Genomic DNA, 16,559 nt, shown 5'->3' with positions numbered 1-16,559 from the left:
AATTGGAGTTTTATTCTTGGCCTTGTCATTCATTATCTAGAAGTTCCCAGGAAACACATTGGGCCTCAGGTTCCTGGTCTACAAAATGGAGATGATAATTCCCACCTCAAGGGGTTCTTGGGAACTCTGGTGGTATACTGCCTAAGGCATTTGACTGCTAACCAGAAGGCTGGCAGTTCAAACCCACCAGGCACTCCTCAGAAGGATGACTGGGCGACCTATTTCCATAGAGATACTGCCTTGGACGTCCCAGGAGGGGTCACTAGGAGTCGAATTGCCTCGATGGCAGTGAGTTTGGTTTTTTTGGTGAGGGTGGGGTTCTTATACACTTCACAATTACTACATGTAGTGTTTAGTAATATCCTTAGGTAAATTCACAGTATACCTCCAATAAATGTAATTTTATAATCATTATTGTTAATATATTTATATTCATAAACATGATTCAAGTGTAGCATAAGACTTTTGAGTACTGATGTATTGTTGTTATGTGCCATCGAGTTGATCTCGACTCATAGTGACCTCTCCTTGGGTTTCTGAAGTGGTATCACTATGGAAGTGGATTGCCCAAACTTGAGTACTGTTGTTGTTGTTGTTATTTGCCATCGAGTCGGCCCCGACTCCTAGCGACCCCTCCTTGGGTTTCCGAGGCAGTTATCACTACGGAAGTAGGATTGCCCAACCTTCCTTCCAAGGAGTGGCTGGTGGGTTTGAACCGCCAGCCTCCTGGTTAGCAGTCAAGTGCCTTAGGCACTATGCTACCAGAGTGGATTGCCCAACCTTGAGTACTAGTATACATGAATCTGTATCTCTACATCTATCTATCCATCCATCTTCTATCTTACTTTATCTCTTTATCTTATCTCTATCTCTGATGGCCAATATAAGAGTTTTAGTCCGTGTCTAGGTATCTAAGCTGGTTAAAGCCCAGAACAAAAGACTATTTATGGGTTCAATTTTCATTTTGGCCTTCATTTTTCCGATGACAAAGTTTATAGACTAAACTAAGACCAATCATTTCAGAAATCTATGCCACTAATCACAGGAAATACACTGGAAAAAGGAAAAAAGAAGACATTTTACTGGTCAATCATATTCACACATAAAAGGCAGATTATTACTATTGTTTTCCTTAGTTCCAAGATGTTAACGGAAGATTTTAAAATAACAGCAGATAATGAACAATTTGACCATTTAAGTTAAAATATCTTATAAGTTGTCAAACACCAAGTAGTATTTTTCCTTCCTTCCTAGTTGTTTCAAATCTTAAGTTTTCTATCATTCCTTTTAGTGCATAATGGAATGGGAATTCAAATGCCATAGAAAACTGTGTTGGTAGCGTTTCAACCAGATCAACAACAGTTATAGGTTTATATTTCATAGGAAATGCCCCTTTTCATAATGTTCACAGTAAAATTTATAAGCCAAAGAAAATAGAGAATTTTGTAATGTTTTCATTTGAGGCTTACTTGAGAGGTTTTTGTCAATAGTGAATATTTAGTACCTTATATTTCATTCAAATCAAGTTAGCAGACATTTCCTAAGTTCTTCATTGTGCAAGACATTGGGAAGATAAAACAAAGAATTAGTTACAGATAATTATGACACATTATCTGCCACTGATAAGTTCAGGAAATATAAAAAGAATAAAATATAATATGAATTAAACTGTGATAAAAGATAAAATACAGTATTTACATATAGATGCTATGAAATGTTGTAGAGTAGGTCCAGGGAAGGCCATAATAGTTAGTCCATTGAAAAATGGTAATATTTTCACTTAATGAATATGAATTTAAATAATATAAAAGTACTTAAAAAGTTTTGAGCATTAAGCTTATGCATTTTTTTTATTATCATGTAAGTACGCTTACTTCTCTTTTATTGAATGGACCGCAAAAGACTGTGTGCTGAAATTTAATAAAAATTTATGGTGAGCTACTTATAGAACTTGTTACTTTGGGGCCAAAAATCAAACATAATTTGGAGATAGAGCAAGGACCACCTACAAACTTTAGTATATGTCCCATAAATATTTTCTTAATTGTATAGCACCATACCCATATTATTTCTGGCAGCCTCTTCCTACTTATGCTAGAAAATCTATAAACATGTTGCCTAACTTTTCAAGATGCCACTATGGCTTGCAAATTGCATACCTGAATTGGACTAACATTTTGTTTTTCCCTGCTTTTGTGAATCTTTCCTTATTTCTAATTAAATTTGAAGCAGTGTGAAAAGGTTATCTGTTTGGGTTCAGTGATCTTTGAATATGTATCATGTCAGACAATTGACATCAAGATTCCCTAAACTGACATTAATGGGAATTTGAGTCTGTTTGAGGAATCACAGAAGTTTACTGAAGGCAGCATTTATGACTGTTATTAGTTGGAATTGGAGACTCACAATGCATAACAATCTAGTATTTCATGGAAAGAATCAAAGACAGTGTTTATCCAATGAAAATAACTGGGTAGGCTGCAAGGTAAATCCTATTTCTGACTTGAGCCTTGTCTAACCTAAATAACCACATGGTTTTTCTAATTTATTAGTGTACAAATCAGCTGTAAAGATTGTGGAAAGACACACTGAATTTGTTACGGAGAATTTAGTCTCCTCCTACATTCAAAATCTGAATCTGTCAGTACTTGTTATGATTCTCAAGGTTCTATTAATATTAATGCTTAGCTATAAAGAAAACCAACCTGACTTGAATATCTACCAATGCTCATTTAGAAATAGCTGTTTTTGTGTTAATATATGTCTTATTTCTTTTCATTTTCTTTCTTTTCTAAAGGACATCTACATAAAAGCACAAAAGCAAGAGCTTTCTAAAGGTGGCTTTGTGTGTTCTGGTTATACATTTATTATTTTAATACTGTTCTGATTACCTAGTGCCACTCTGACAGAAATATACATACCACCAATGGGGTAGCTTGAACAAACAGGAGTTTATTCTCTTATAGTTTGGGAGGCTAGAAGTCCGAGTTCAAAGTGCCAGGCTCTAGGGGCTGGGTGAAAACCCCTCAACCTTGGGCTTCAGCTCTGCCTCTTGCTCCTGGCCTATCTCTTCACTCAGGCAGCTACTGGCTGCTGAGACCAACAAGCCCAAGGTCTACAAGTAAAATGGCATAGTTCTGATGTTACCAAACTACATGACAGGCCATTAATTCAAGTCCACTGAAATCCCAAGGTTGGCAGAGTATGGCAGGCTGCTGAACAATGACACGGCTACATGCAGGGTCCATGCATGCCATAAGCTAGATACCATTTCCAAAGCTGTTTCTTATATACAGGAAGCAGACCACATACCCAAGGCAGCTACTCAGCTGTTTCAATAGATTCCACCATGGAGTTAATTACCAATCTCACCATGGGGAATAACTACATTCAGCTACCAGCCACTCAACCAGACCCAGCCAAGTTGACACACAGACTTAACCACCACAAATACTATGGTCCATAGCAGGCATGGGAGCTCTGGTAGCATAGTGCCTAAGGCATTTGACTGCTAACCAGAAGACTGGCGGTTCAAACTCACCAGCCACTCCTTGGAAGGAAGGTTGGGCAATCTACTTCCGTAGTGATACTGACTCAGCAACCCAAGGAGGGGTCGCTATGCGTCAGGTCCGACTCGACGGCACACAACAACAACAACACAGCAGGCACAGGTGATGTCCTCATCAATCTCAGTAAACACAGATAAATTCCTTTAATGGTTAAAATAAATAAAACTAATGTTAATAACTCCGATTATGCCAAGACCATGGAGAGGAAAGGGGGACGGAATAAGTCTAAAACTTGAGTAGAATTTTTCTAATATATATTTTGTTCTTAAGTTTATTCTGAGACTTAAGAGACTTTTTCCACTCTGTTACAGATGAAAAATATAGGTAACCTCTTTCTTTAAGTAAGTTGAAATTGACTGATGGCCTTGGTTTTTTAAACGTATGTTACAGGTCATGGCTATTGGTCGTACCTTTGAGGAAAGTTTCCAGAAGGCTTTACGGATGTGTCACCCATCTGTGGATGGTTTCACTCCCCGTCTGCCCATGAACAAAGAGTGGCCATCCAACCTAGATCTCAGAAGAGAGCTGGCTGAACCATCTAGCACCCGCATCTATGCCATTGCCAAGGTAATATGCAACTAGGAGCCCGGACCTACTACTTTTTACAAAATAGTCAGCCTGGGCTTTAAAGTAAAAGTGAATCACAAAATTGTTTTTAATTCAGATAATTTAAGGAATTTTTAAAATCCTCTTCAGTGATGATAAACTAGAGACTTTTAAAGATTTCATCAATTAATTCTATATTTAATGAAAAATTATCCTTCTTTTTATCCTTTTTGTTTGTTTGTTTGTTTGACTTTTGGCCAAGCCTCAAGGACATATCCCAGTTTTAAAGGATGATCACATAGATAAAATGTCCCTTTCCTTTTTGTAAATGTAGTATCAATACTGCTAAGTAGGTTTGATTATATTAACATCATTCATTTCCTATCACCCTCATTACTTGCTCTTGGAAAACTGTGTTTTAGAAAGGAAGATGCATAAAATAATACTACTGCTTCAGATTCCAGAAGAATCTTTATTTGCTTGTTTCTCTGTGCTTAAACAACAGCAGACTATAAGGAACCTCTCTGATTATAGGCTTCATATAATTATTGTATTGATCTTACTTTTAGAATAAAAAAGCCCTAAAATTCTCACTTCCACCCAGTTCCTTTTTATGCAAATTAAATGCCATATTAATCTCCTTTCATGTTTACTGTGCTTAGAGTTTTGAAGTTTCAGCTCATCTGATTTTATAAAAGGTGACTTGGGCATCTGGGATCTGTCTGGCCAGAAATCCCTGAATGGGTTTTTGACATTTAAGAAAGCGCTGTAGTTAATCCTCCAACAATACCAACCCCTACTGGGGCTATAAAGCCCCACTGACCATTTTATGTGTTTGCATATGCATATGGAGTGAGTTGATGAAAATATGAATTTTATCTTTAAAGGCAGAGGCTGTCTTTGTTATTTGGCTTTGCAGCAACAAAAAAAGGCCATTAGTGATTCTGAACTCACTGGAACTTTTTTGCCCATCTATTGAGAGTCCTGGAGAAAGAGGAAGGGATTGCATATAATGTATACTCTCCTCATTCTTAGGGTTTCTAAATGTAGAATATGTAAGTCTCATTGAAATGCTGGGAAATGTTTTGATGGACATTTCTAAATGTTGAGTTTCAAGATAACAGAAAATTAATATTTTAGTGTGAGGCATGTATGACAGCAGTGATAGACTATTCTAGGAAATCATTCTGTCTTCTTGGTGTTTCTATTTTGAGTCTTTTGTTTAAAAAGCAATCCGTATTGTCTGCCTATCTATCTGTCTATCTATCTATCTATCTATTTATCTATCTATCTATCTATCATCTATCTGTCTGGTCTATCATCTATCTATATCTATATAGATATAGCTATATAGTTCCTCCCCAGGCAAAGGGCAGTAAATGGATTTTTTTTTCCCCCCTTAATTCTGGCACTCATGCTCTGCCATTTTGAGGAGGACAAAAAAGGGAAGAATTCCAAGTTCCCAGCTAGGCTGTAAAACTTAAGCAAATCTCTCATTCTTTTCTAACAGACTCAGTGAAAATGTGTAGAAGTTCTTTCTTTCATGGTGTACTCTATCTATGAGCAAGAAGTACTGGGTCTGAGGTATGAATTACTGTCTGCCAGAGTGCCAGGAGAAGGAATTAATTTCTGTTTGTTGGAGATCATCATTACTGTTCATTTCCACAGCAACCAGAAACTTGGCGAATTTGACAAAGTGTTAGGACTGTGGATCGCTGAAGGGGAAAAACAATGAAGGGAGTGTGTAAATCTTCACTCGCTTTCATGATTCTTAGAAAAGGGCAAGTTGCTCAGAGGTCTGATTTTTGCAGCAGTCTTATTTCAAGATGACTGGATCATCACCTCTTTTGATTTGGGGAGAATGCAAGGCATTATTTTTGATGTTGGGAGCATTAAAATAGCCTCACACTTGTTTGGGGTCTTTATGAACTTCATGATAGTGGTACGGCGTGGTAAAGCTGCAGTGATGAAGTCCTAAGACTCTGGCAGAGTCTTGCTTTCTATTAGAAACTGTGGATGTGATTGTAGTTGCTCTTCACCATAGAGAAAGGATTATAGGACTGTAGGTGCCCTCTCAATCACAGAGTGATTAGTGTGTGTGACTGTGTGAAAACATCATTTGATCTGTCAGGAACATCACTAATTCATTAACATTCTATTCACCTTACAGTGCTGATAGCCAACATATAACTAAGTCCTTGGAAATCTGGCTATAATTTCAGGGAGAATTAAATAATAGAAACACTAATAGACTTAGGAAATGAATATGGCTTTGATCATTTCTATTAGATGTCATCTTACTCTTGTCAACAAAGTTATGAGCTATGTATATCTCAACACTCATTTTACTGGTTTCTCTGATATTAGAAATAAGTGAAATAAAATCATGAATGAATATTTGTGTGAATATGGATTGGGGTGATAAAAAACTATTTGCTAAAGGATAATTATGTTTCCAAAATATATGTCAAATGATCATTATATGGATTCTAAATTTTATTACCAACTTGGCTTAAGTATGGTTTTAAGAGATGATCTTTAATTTCTTAAAGATGTGCCAAATATAGGATCTCAACTGTAACTCAGTCACACACAGACCAGGGAAGCAGAGCTTGTGAGACGAATTTTTCTGAGCACTCCTCTCTCTGATTAACTCCCTCTATCTCTTCTGTATTCTATTCATGGTGTATTTGGATGCATCTTTAGGTTTTTTGGAAGGAACCTCAGTTACATCAGTTTTTTTGTTTCATGTTTCAGACCTCAGTCTATAGCCTGAGGCTCTCTAACATGGAGAAGGAAGGCTGCTGTATGTTTTCAGCCAAATAAGACATTTATAAAATGTTTGTAAAGGAAAGTATCTCTTCTTTTGGTAGGCTATGGAAGACAACATGTCCCTTGATGAGATTGAGAAGCTCACATACATTGATAAGTGGTTCTTGTATAAGATGCGTGACATTTTAAGCATGGAAAAGACACTGAAAGGGCTCAACAGGTAAGGCAGTATTGCTCTGCTCAACTCCAGGTATTTTCCATGCAACTTTCCTTCCTACCCTTAAGCATTCGATCAAGATTCTGTTTCAATGAGAAAAATAGTGCCAAGGTTGGAAAACAATAGCCATGGCCACAAGACAAATGGCAGTTTTTACATGTTTATTTATTAATATTTCCAGTCATTTTCTACCACCATCCTGACCATCAAACATAATAATGATTTTGTTAGGACTCTCTCTTGAATTTATAAAGATATGTGCACATATGTGCACATTTATGAATATATGTTATTTGGTTATCAAACATTCCCTGGATTTTAATTTTATTTGCCAATAATTAAATGAATAAGAGTCTTGTTTCCACACATTTTCTCCTAAGTTCTGAGGCCTTTTCTCTTGTATAATATCAGCTTCCACATTGCCGTATACTGATGAGCATTCTACTGGTATTTTTAACATTGGCACTTCCAGCTCAGCATACAAATCAGCCACACTCAAGTTTCTGCTAATAGACTCTTTACCTCTCACTCATTTACATTTTTATCTCCTTCATGGCCAATTATTTTTAAAATTTCGTTTCGTGTTCAGAATATTTCAGTAATATCAGTGCCTTAACATCTTCGTTTTTATTTTTCATGGGAAGACCATTTGTTATGGCACCTCAGGCTTGTGAAATTACAGATAGGTTTAGAACAGTTATCTTTGATAGCAGGAGAATTTATATATATTAGTTATTTGAGGAAGAACTATAGTCCTCTTTAGCATCTCCCCTCAAGGGGGCTATAAGGTATATTATTAGTAGAAGATGTCTCTTGTACGAGCCTATGGATATGTTTAAACCCAAAATATCAAAAGCAAAGTCATTGCTATTGAGTCAATTCCAACTCATAGTGACCCTACAGGACAAAGGAGAACTACTCCATAGGGTTTCTGAGGCTGTAAATCTTTATGGAAGCAGACTGCCTCATCTTTCTTCTGTCGAGGTAGGTTCTAATTGCTGAACTTTTGGTTGGTAACCGAATGCTTTGACCACTACATGACCAGAGCTCCTAAGGATAAGTTTAGAGGGAAATAATTTTGTTTGTATAAATTGTCCTCAAATGGTTTGAGAAGATGTAGAAAAATCACTTCAAATGTCAAGGGCAGTTGGAAGACCTCCAAGGTCTGAAGTTCTCAATTTTCATTTATTTACACTATTATTTAAATACATTTACATTTATTTATAACTATGATATATGATTGAGATGCTGTATTGCCTAATTAAGATACACAAACTGGACAATAAAAACACCTGACTTTCTTTTTAAGCAAAATTGGGCTCTTTTAAATTTATTTGATAAGTGCCCAAGACAAATGCTCACTTATGAAAATCGAAGACTCCTTTCTGCCAAGGCTGAAGCTAACCATAGTTGTCTATAACTCATCCTTCTTAGTGATTGCATAAAATGAACAGTAGATAGGGGTGAGGTAGGAATTGAGCGAACACATTTGTCTTAGGATTTTGCTGACTTGAGGTATCTTTTCTTGGTTTATGATGCCAGCAGAGCTTCCATGTTGAATTACAGTCTCACTGTCTTCAGTTTCAGGGAAGGGATTGCTAATGCCAATGAAACCACACCAATTGAACCACATGAGGGTGCTAGAAACTTACAAAAGCCAAATGTAGTAATGGACGAGATCTGGGGTGAAAAATATCAGACGGCATTATGATATAAATTTCTTCTTGATATACATTCTGCATTTTGGGTGAATTTGATGTTGTAATTTAGTAGTGTTTTCTACTACAGAAAGCAAGTTTTGAGATGTTAACTAAGTAGAAATGGGTGTATATTACTCACTGTAATAGGTCACTTATGATATCTTTCTGACTTGCATATTCTGTTGAATTTATTGACTGATAATTTGATATCAGTCTCCATTTTCTGAGAAAACATATTTGTAAATAGAGATACTTTCTATTGTTCCTAATGATCTACATTACAAAACTTTATATAAAGCTGTTAATATGTTTAAAGAGTCCAAAAAACCTACTTCAAAATATATATCTTCCTTATAGTTTGTTTGGATCCAGGGAGCTGAAAGTATTTATTATAGAGTGAAACCTAAAGGAAGCTCAGAATGAAACTGTTAATGGATGATCCAAGGGGTTAGTAAATATGAACCTTGAACTCATTTTATTTTCTGAGTGATGCTTAACTGTTTTTATTCATTTCTTTTGAATACTGAAGATGTATGTGTAGCAATTCAATAGTGATTGTTATTTAGAGGTGTTAAATAAATAAGAATAGAGGGCATTCAAGCTACCCATGTCAGTCATTCTGTGGCACACATGGATCTGGAGTTGAAAGAATATCATAACTGAAGGGATGTCAGTGTGTAGGAGGAGTGTGGAAAAATCAAATCCCTCCTTCTCTGCCACTTCTGTCTGATACCAAGTGGACATGGAACGGTTCTTCCTCTGACCCTAACCACCCATGTCTAGGTCAGACTTCACACGTTAAAGGACCAAGCCCTCCCGACTGCTGTGTCTTCCCAAAAACTCAGATGCCACCTCAAGCTTAGGAGTCCCGGCCACATCCTTACTTCTGATCTGATGGCTTTAAATTAGGGGTTTTCCCATAACCCCTTCAGGATGCCAGTCATGAGCTCAGGAGTCCCCACAGCTCCCCTCAATTCTATCGGGTTGGCTACAAATTTGGGGATTCCCTCTACTCCTTTAGGATACTATCCATAATCTCAGGGGTCCACTCCCACTTTTGACCCCACTCTCTCTCTACTTCCTACTCAGGTTTAATATTTCACTAGAAAGATGAAGAGAACTCACCGAAATTGCTGTCACAATTTCTCCTGTGGAGCAGCTGCCAACCTTCTAGTTAGCAGCCAAGCACTTTAACCACTGAACCACCAGGGCGCCTCCCTAGATATTTAAAGGCTGGGAAGAAGCATGGGTTTAGGCTAATGATGAGAGAATCAAGTTCATGGTGCAATGGGTTAAATATCCAGGGAGGCTTAGTCTTCAAGGAATTTAGCTCAACTGCTCACTGTACCTCCCTACTAACTTGTTGTTGTTGCTGTTATGTGCCGTGGAGTTGGTCCCAACTCTTAGCGATAACTTCTTGGGTTGCAGAGGCAGTATCACTACGGAAATAGATTGCCCAACCTTCCTTCCGAGGAGTGGCTGGTGGGTTTGAACCACCAGCCTTCTGGTTAGAGACGTTATATAACTGAATAATGTATTGCTGGTTTGAAGAAAGTGAAGAAAATAAATTTTTCTTTTCATTTGTATTTTTTTCTGGTTCACCTTGTTTCAAGATCTCAACTACTCCATTGTAGGAAAGCCTGGCTTTTGTGATAGACCAAAGAAATAGCTATTTATTGTGATTTGAGATGACCCTAAAATTTCCCTACCTTAACTTATTTCTGGCCCAAAGTGCCCCAGTCCCTTTGCACTTCCATATAGGCTCCTGGGGGAAAAGGCAATCACTTCACTTGGTATTAGAGAAGAAACATAAAGCAAGACTAAGGTATGGAATGTCAGGACATGGGTTAGGTTTCACCTGACTTTCTCCTTGAGCATTGGAAGAACTACAGGCTATGGAATGAAATAAATTGCCATGTCAGTCTTACCACCATGGCATCAGGTGTGCCTTCCCTCCCTCACTTTTCTAGCCTGGCATTCTTCCTACTAATATCTACTTTACAGCTTTGTTGTGAAACTTAAATGATGTAAGTATAAAGGACAATTGGCACATAGTGGGTGCCCAAGAAGATCTGCTCTTTCCCCTGAAAGGAAAAATGTCACCTGTTTTAATAAAGCGTATTTTATGATTCTTAATGTATGCATTTAGAGACTCATTTTTAGTCAAAATATGCATTTACTTCTGTATTTTTATAATGCATCATTTCTTAATTTTCTTTATGATGCATTGTCATTTATTTTAATACCAGACCTTTTTTTTTTTTCAAAAAAGGAAGCAATGCTAGCTAGTCATACAAATGGTATTCATATGAAAAGATGAATAGCACATCATTATGATAATAAACAAAAATGCCCCCTTCTGTTGTTGTTCATCAAGCTAAAATTCTTCTAAAAGCCAATAAATACACTTATTAGCAAAATATGAAAATAGCATTCAAATTGATGGCCTGTTTGGGACCTGCATTTACATATACACAGTCATCTGAAATAATGTCCAGAATTTGACTCTCAAATGGAATATAACCATATATTTAATATATGTATGAATGTCTACAGAGGAGGGGTGGGAGAGAGAAGATTGTAATAAGGCATTATGAAATAATTGATGAATTTTCCATGCCTCTGAGAAAGTGGAAATTACAATAAGAAACACTTTCCTTCAAGAGTGGAGATAATCATGTATCATGCTCAGGATGATCGATGAAATCCTAGCCTTCTGCAGGGTGGTGAGGCAAGGTAAACCGATCATAGAATAATCGCCCAGCATCCTAGCTCTGAGTGCTTTCTCCCATCAGAAGTCAGTTTGTGGTCTCCACTACACAAACAGAGCAATGGCAGTCCTCACGACCCTTGGAAATCCATAGCCAGTTTTACCAACTGAAGCAATAACCAGTATTCAGACAGCTTTGACAAAAGTAATCTCTCTTTCCCACTTGAGTTCACCAACTTTCTCCTTTTTCTCTTAAATTGTTTATTGCTGTTCAAGGACATGCCAAGGAAGTTAGCTTTTATGGCAGTTCTCCAAATTTATAAGTTGGTGTAGAGGCATTGATTGATCTGGAGTGATAGCCTATTTCTTCAGGTTTTGTACATTTCTTTGGGTTTTGAAAAGTTTCTCTGTCTTCAGTGTAATGTGATTTGAATCAGGTAGGATTCCAGTGCCTATTCTGTCTGTGTTGGACATTAGGTGTTTGAGATCACCAGAGATCTATTAACTTCAGATCACCCTGTAAGGAGTTTAAGAAAGGTTAGGTCAGAATTTTTAGTGGAACTGAAAACTTTGCATCAACTCTGTGCATTGACCTTTGCCACTGAGCTATGCAGATTTTAGTCTGGGTGTTTTTCTCGTACTTATCCTACAAACAGTGACTTTTCCCCATATTACACTCCTCCCATGTAATATTTTCCTGAATGCTTATTAATAGGAAGTCGTACTTTCTCATCCCTAGTCTTTTCCTCCACTGGTACATGGAAAAATTCAATTTTGGTCATGCAAAGAAATCTGGCCTAGTTGCTGGAAGTGCAAGAGCCATAAATCAAATAGATAAACCTATCAAATGTCTTCATTACTTAGGTCTTCCTAATATAGCTAATTCCCCTAAAGTAACAAAAGAATGGATTTAAAACGATCTTTTAATATAGAGATTTGAATTTGTTTGAATTCAGTGATGCTGAGTACTTCAGATGTCTATGTTTAGATGTGTGGAAAGGTGGATTCGATAACATCTGGAAGAAACAAAACTACATATGATAGATATATTCAATATCATTGTTGCTAGGTGCTCTTGAGTCAATTGCAGTAACCGATGAAGATGTGATAGGCCTATTCCCCTATTTTAGCATATGTAAAAAAGATTTCAACTGTATTAGGAATTAATAGATAAGTATTGGTACAAGGATCCTCAACTGAACCCCCTTTGTTATAAGTAAAGAAGGAATTCAACTATAAGAGGGCTTGTTTGTGATCAGGAACTATTTCAGAACATTACACCATAACTGTTTTTATTTATAATATAAATTTTAATTAGAAATTTTAGATTGAAAGACAATCACGAAATATTAAAAAAAAGTACAAGTAAGGAAAAATGTGAGAGTCCTAATTACTGTCTTTGAACATCTGCTTATCCTCTTTTCAACTATTTTATTTGCTTATTTTGGTTTTTGGGTTCTTTAGCTATTTCTGACTGACATATTCAGCTGAAGGGTTTTATTATACTTGCCTAAATTGTAAAATTCTGTTCTTCTAATGGCCAGAACTAAGTTGAACTAAATTTAGAATTCTCCCTTCAAGTGATGTTTAAACAAGACTGTCAGCCTTCCTTTTTGTGATACAGATCATGTTAAGGTACCAAATAGAAGATTTTCCACTATTTATGATGATTGCTTGTACTTTTACATTTCATCCACTTTGAGCAATTTTCCTTGAAAAGTCCATTTTTTGCTTTCCAGTTTTTATGCACAATGCTGCATTTTATGGTAACAATATTGTAGAGGACTATTTTGAAAAAATCTGTGTCCTCCATTTTAAATGTCCAGAGGTAGAAGATGTGACCATTGCAATATAGTTATAGCACATACATATAGGAAGCTAAGAACTGGATCCATTTCTCTATTAACAAGCAACATAAACTTAGTTTATTATACAGCTATGCACACATTATCCAGAAACTCTTTTTGCCCAGTATTCCGTGGGCTTCATGAAGTACTTGTTTTCCATTCTGATTCTGATAATATCAATATTTTCTCCCCTTTCATTGCCACTTACTGCTATAGTCATTGTAGTTAAAGTTATTGTCGTTAGTCATTGTAGTACCCTTTTCAAAGGCCCAATTTCCATCTGAACATCACTATGTTCAATACGATAAACTATGACTATTGGTGAGTGCTGAAAATCATAGGTGTGCCTGTTGCTTAGGAAAACAATCTAGGGCAATCCTGGTGGGTTCCACTTCAGCATTCAAGTGCTAAATTGAGCTCAGTAAAGTTGGCCATTTCCCCGCAGCCACAAACTTCTGGCAGATGTAATAATGCAGGTGTCACCTTAGCTGGAACACCCCCTTTGAATGTTCTCCCCTACACATGTTAGTTTCTATTGACTTTTTATCTAACTTGCTCACGAGCCATGGAAAAACTACAAAAGAATGTTTTATGCTTTTTTGATTGAAGTTTTCTGGGGAAACTGTCACCTATTAGTTGTTAGAAGTTAGAAAATGTAGAAAGAGAAAGGTCAGTACTTTATCTTCTGATGATAATTTATATATTCTGGTAAGAAAAGAGATAGAAATTTCCACCTTAAAATATTAAATATAGAACTAATTTATGGAAAGAAATGCTTATGATTATAACATATAGCCATATGTTACAATATTTAAGATACTTTACAAAGGTGTATGTTTGTGAGACCATTAATTGTTCTGGTGCAGAGTGAGAATGGGGATGGTAGGACCCCTTCAAGGAACCCCTTAACTTGACTTGCAGGGAATGGTCTTATGCTCTTTGTCATCACTACTAACTCACACTGAATTTCTGAGTGTCACTTTCACTCTAGTTAATTTTTTTTTTAACTAAGCAGCTATGTAGCTACATGAATATATATGTTGTTGTTGTTGTTAATTGCCATCGAGTCGGCCCCAACTCCTAGCGACCCCTCCTTGGGTTTCCGAGGCAGTTATCACTACAGAAGTAGGATTGCCCAACCTTCCTTCCGAGGAGTGGCTGGTGGGTTTGAACCGCCAGCCTCCTGGTTAGCAGTCAAGTGCCTTAGGCACTATGCTACCAGAGCTGCTATATATTATATATCAAGTAGAAAATAATTTTTTAAGCTGCCACAGATTGCCATTTAATGATTTTAGTTTTCATACCCGGAATCGTTTATAGAGTAAATCTTTTCTTAAATGCAAATCATTGAGACTTACATGAAAAGGTTCTTTTTTTTCTATGTAAAAAGGAGTATTTGTATGAATTTCCATGTCTTTGTGATTTGATAAAGAAAACATATTTGATTTTTAATTTACCTTTATGTTCCACATGATGAGACAGAGATTTTTAGTGTATGTCATAGATTTCACATGACACTATCAATTGTTTTTTTTTTTTTTTAAAACTAATGAAGTGGTATTTTCATAGTTTTGAAAATGACAGTACATCTTTAAAAGTGGAGATGATACTTATGACTCTGGAATAGACAAGATGATTATTTTACTTAAAAGGCCTTTGGAGTTATTTCCAGACCATTCATACAATAAAAATATGTGTTTTCTGTATATTAATTCTAATCTGTTTGATAATTCTAAAACTCTTAGATTTAAAATAACATATACAATGAATTTCTATGTATAAATCTATTACTATTCAAGAATTAATAGATTACCCCTATGTCAATATCTGCATTTTTAACATAATGAGTTATATATTTACTTGATGGCATTTCTTTTAATAAGGCTGTTATTAGACCAGATGATATTTATTGCACACCTACTACAATCAAGGCATTAAGCTAGCTCTTTGTTCAACAATTAATTGTCTGTCATTTATCTGCCTTCAGTGAATTTGTAATCTATTTTTGCAGATGAAATATCCACAAATAGCCATATACAAGAAAGGTTGCTTTAAGGACTTTATAAGAGGCAGAAATACAAGGCCGTGAAGTTCAAAAGACAGTGAGAACAAAAGCTCTAAGTCCTTTACATAAGTTATGTAATATAAGTCTCAGTATAATAGTTTCTAGGAGGTGGGTACCCCTGACTCATACTTCAAAGAAGAAATTATGGCTCAGAATGTTTAAGTAAATTTTCCAAGTTTTCCCAGGTAGTATATGTTGGAGGTCTGGTGGCATCGTGCCTAAGGCATTTGACTGCTAACCAGAAGTTTGGCGGTTCAAATCCACCAGCCACTCCGCTACTTCCATAGTGATAATGCCTCGGAAACCCAAGGAGGGGTGGCTTTGAGTCTGGTCCAACTCGATGGCAGTGAGTTTGATTTTTTTTTTGGTTCACGTGTTGGAGCCAGGATTTGAGTTAAAAACTTTCTGAATCCAAAGATAGCATTCTTTCCCTCAATACATTCCAATGTCATTGGAGCCAAAGAAAGGGAGCATTTAAAAAGAAATAAAAGAGGAGGACAGTTTCAGCAGTTTTTCATGGATTAAAGAGAACAGAAAGGAAGAGAACTAAGAAAATCCACCAAATGTAATGATAGGGTGGCAGGAATGAAAGATGGACTACAAGGACCCAAGGCATAGTGAGAAAGAGGAAGTAGATAAATAAATGAATTCTTAGGAGGTGACAGATTATGTTTGTTCTTATTTTGTCACATTTATGCTTTGTTTTATAAAATAAGGACCTTCCTTTGAGGGAATTCAGACTGTTTAAGAGCAGAATTTGAGGTGGGTATATAACACCTAGGAAGGAAGTTTGGGCAATCCTACTTCGTAGTGATACTGCCTGGGAAACCCAAGGAGGGGTCGCTATGAGTTGGGGCCGACTCCACGACATATAACAACAACAACAACAATATAACACCTATTTGCTCATTGGAGCCACACAGTTTCACTTCATTGTTCTGTAATTATTACACATGTTAGTATCATCCCCCAATTAATTTGTAAATTCCATTAGGGTAAATACCACAATGTCTTAATAACTTTTAATATAGAAGTCTCTTAGTAAGAGCTTTTGTTGATTTGTGTGCATGCAGAATAGAATTCACCATTCAGAGGTATAAAATCAATTCTGAAAAAAATACAAGTGGCTTCCA

General features: G+C 36.4%; 1 protein-coding gene across 1 annotated transcript in view; it reads left to right on the top strand.

Moving 5' to 3' along the window:
- CPS1 (carbamoyl-phosphate synthase 1) overlaps positions 1–16,559 on the top strand; it is a 171,448-nt gene that overhangs the window by 92,649 nt on the left and 62,240 nt on the right. The window contains exons 18-19 of the mRNA XM_007935894.2: positions 3,960–4,136; positions 6,989–7,107. Coding sequence (XP_007934085.1) covers positions 3,960–4,136; positions 6,989–7,107 — 296 coding nt within the window. The remainder of the gene's footprint in view (positions 1–3,959; positions 4,137–6,988; positions 7,108–16,559) is intronic.

This window comes from Orycteropus afer, unplaced genomic scaffold, assembly GCF_000298275.1.
Source record: "Orycteropus afer afer isolate SDZICR_OR568_19922 unplaced genomic scaffold, OryAfe1.0 scaffold00002, whole genome shotgun sequence".
Lineage (NCBI taxonomy): Eukaryota > Metazoa > Chordata > Mammalia > Tubulidentata > Orycteropodidae > Orycteropus > Orycteropus afer.
The sequence above is the reverse complement of the archived record's forward strand: the minus strand, read 5'-3'. Positions and strand labels throughout refer to the sequence as shown.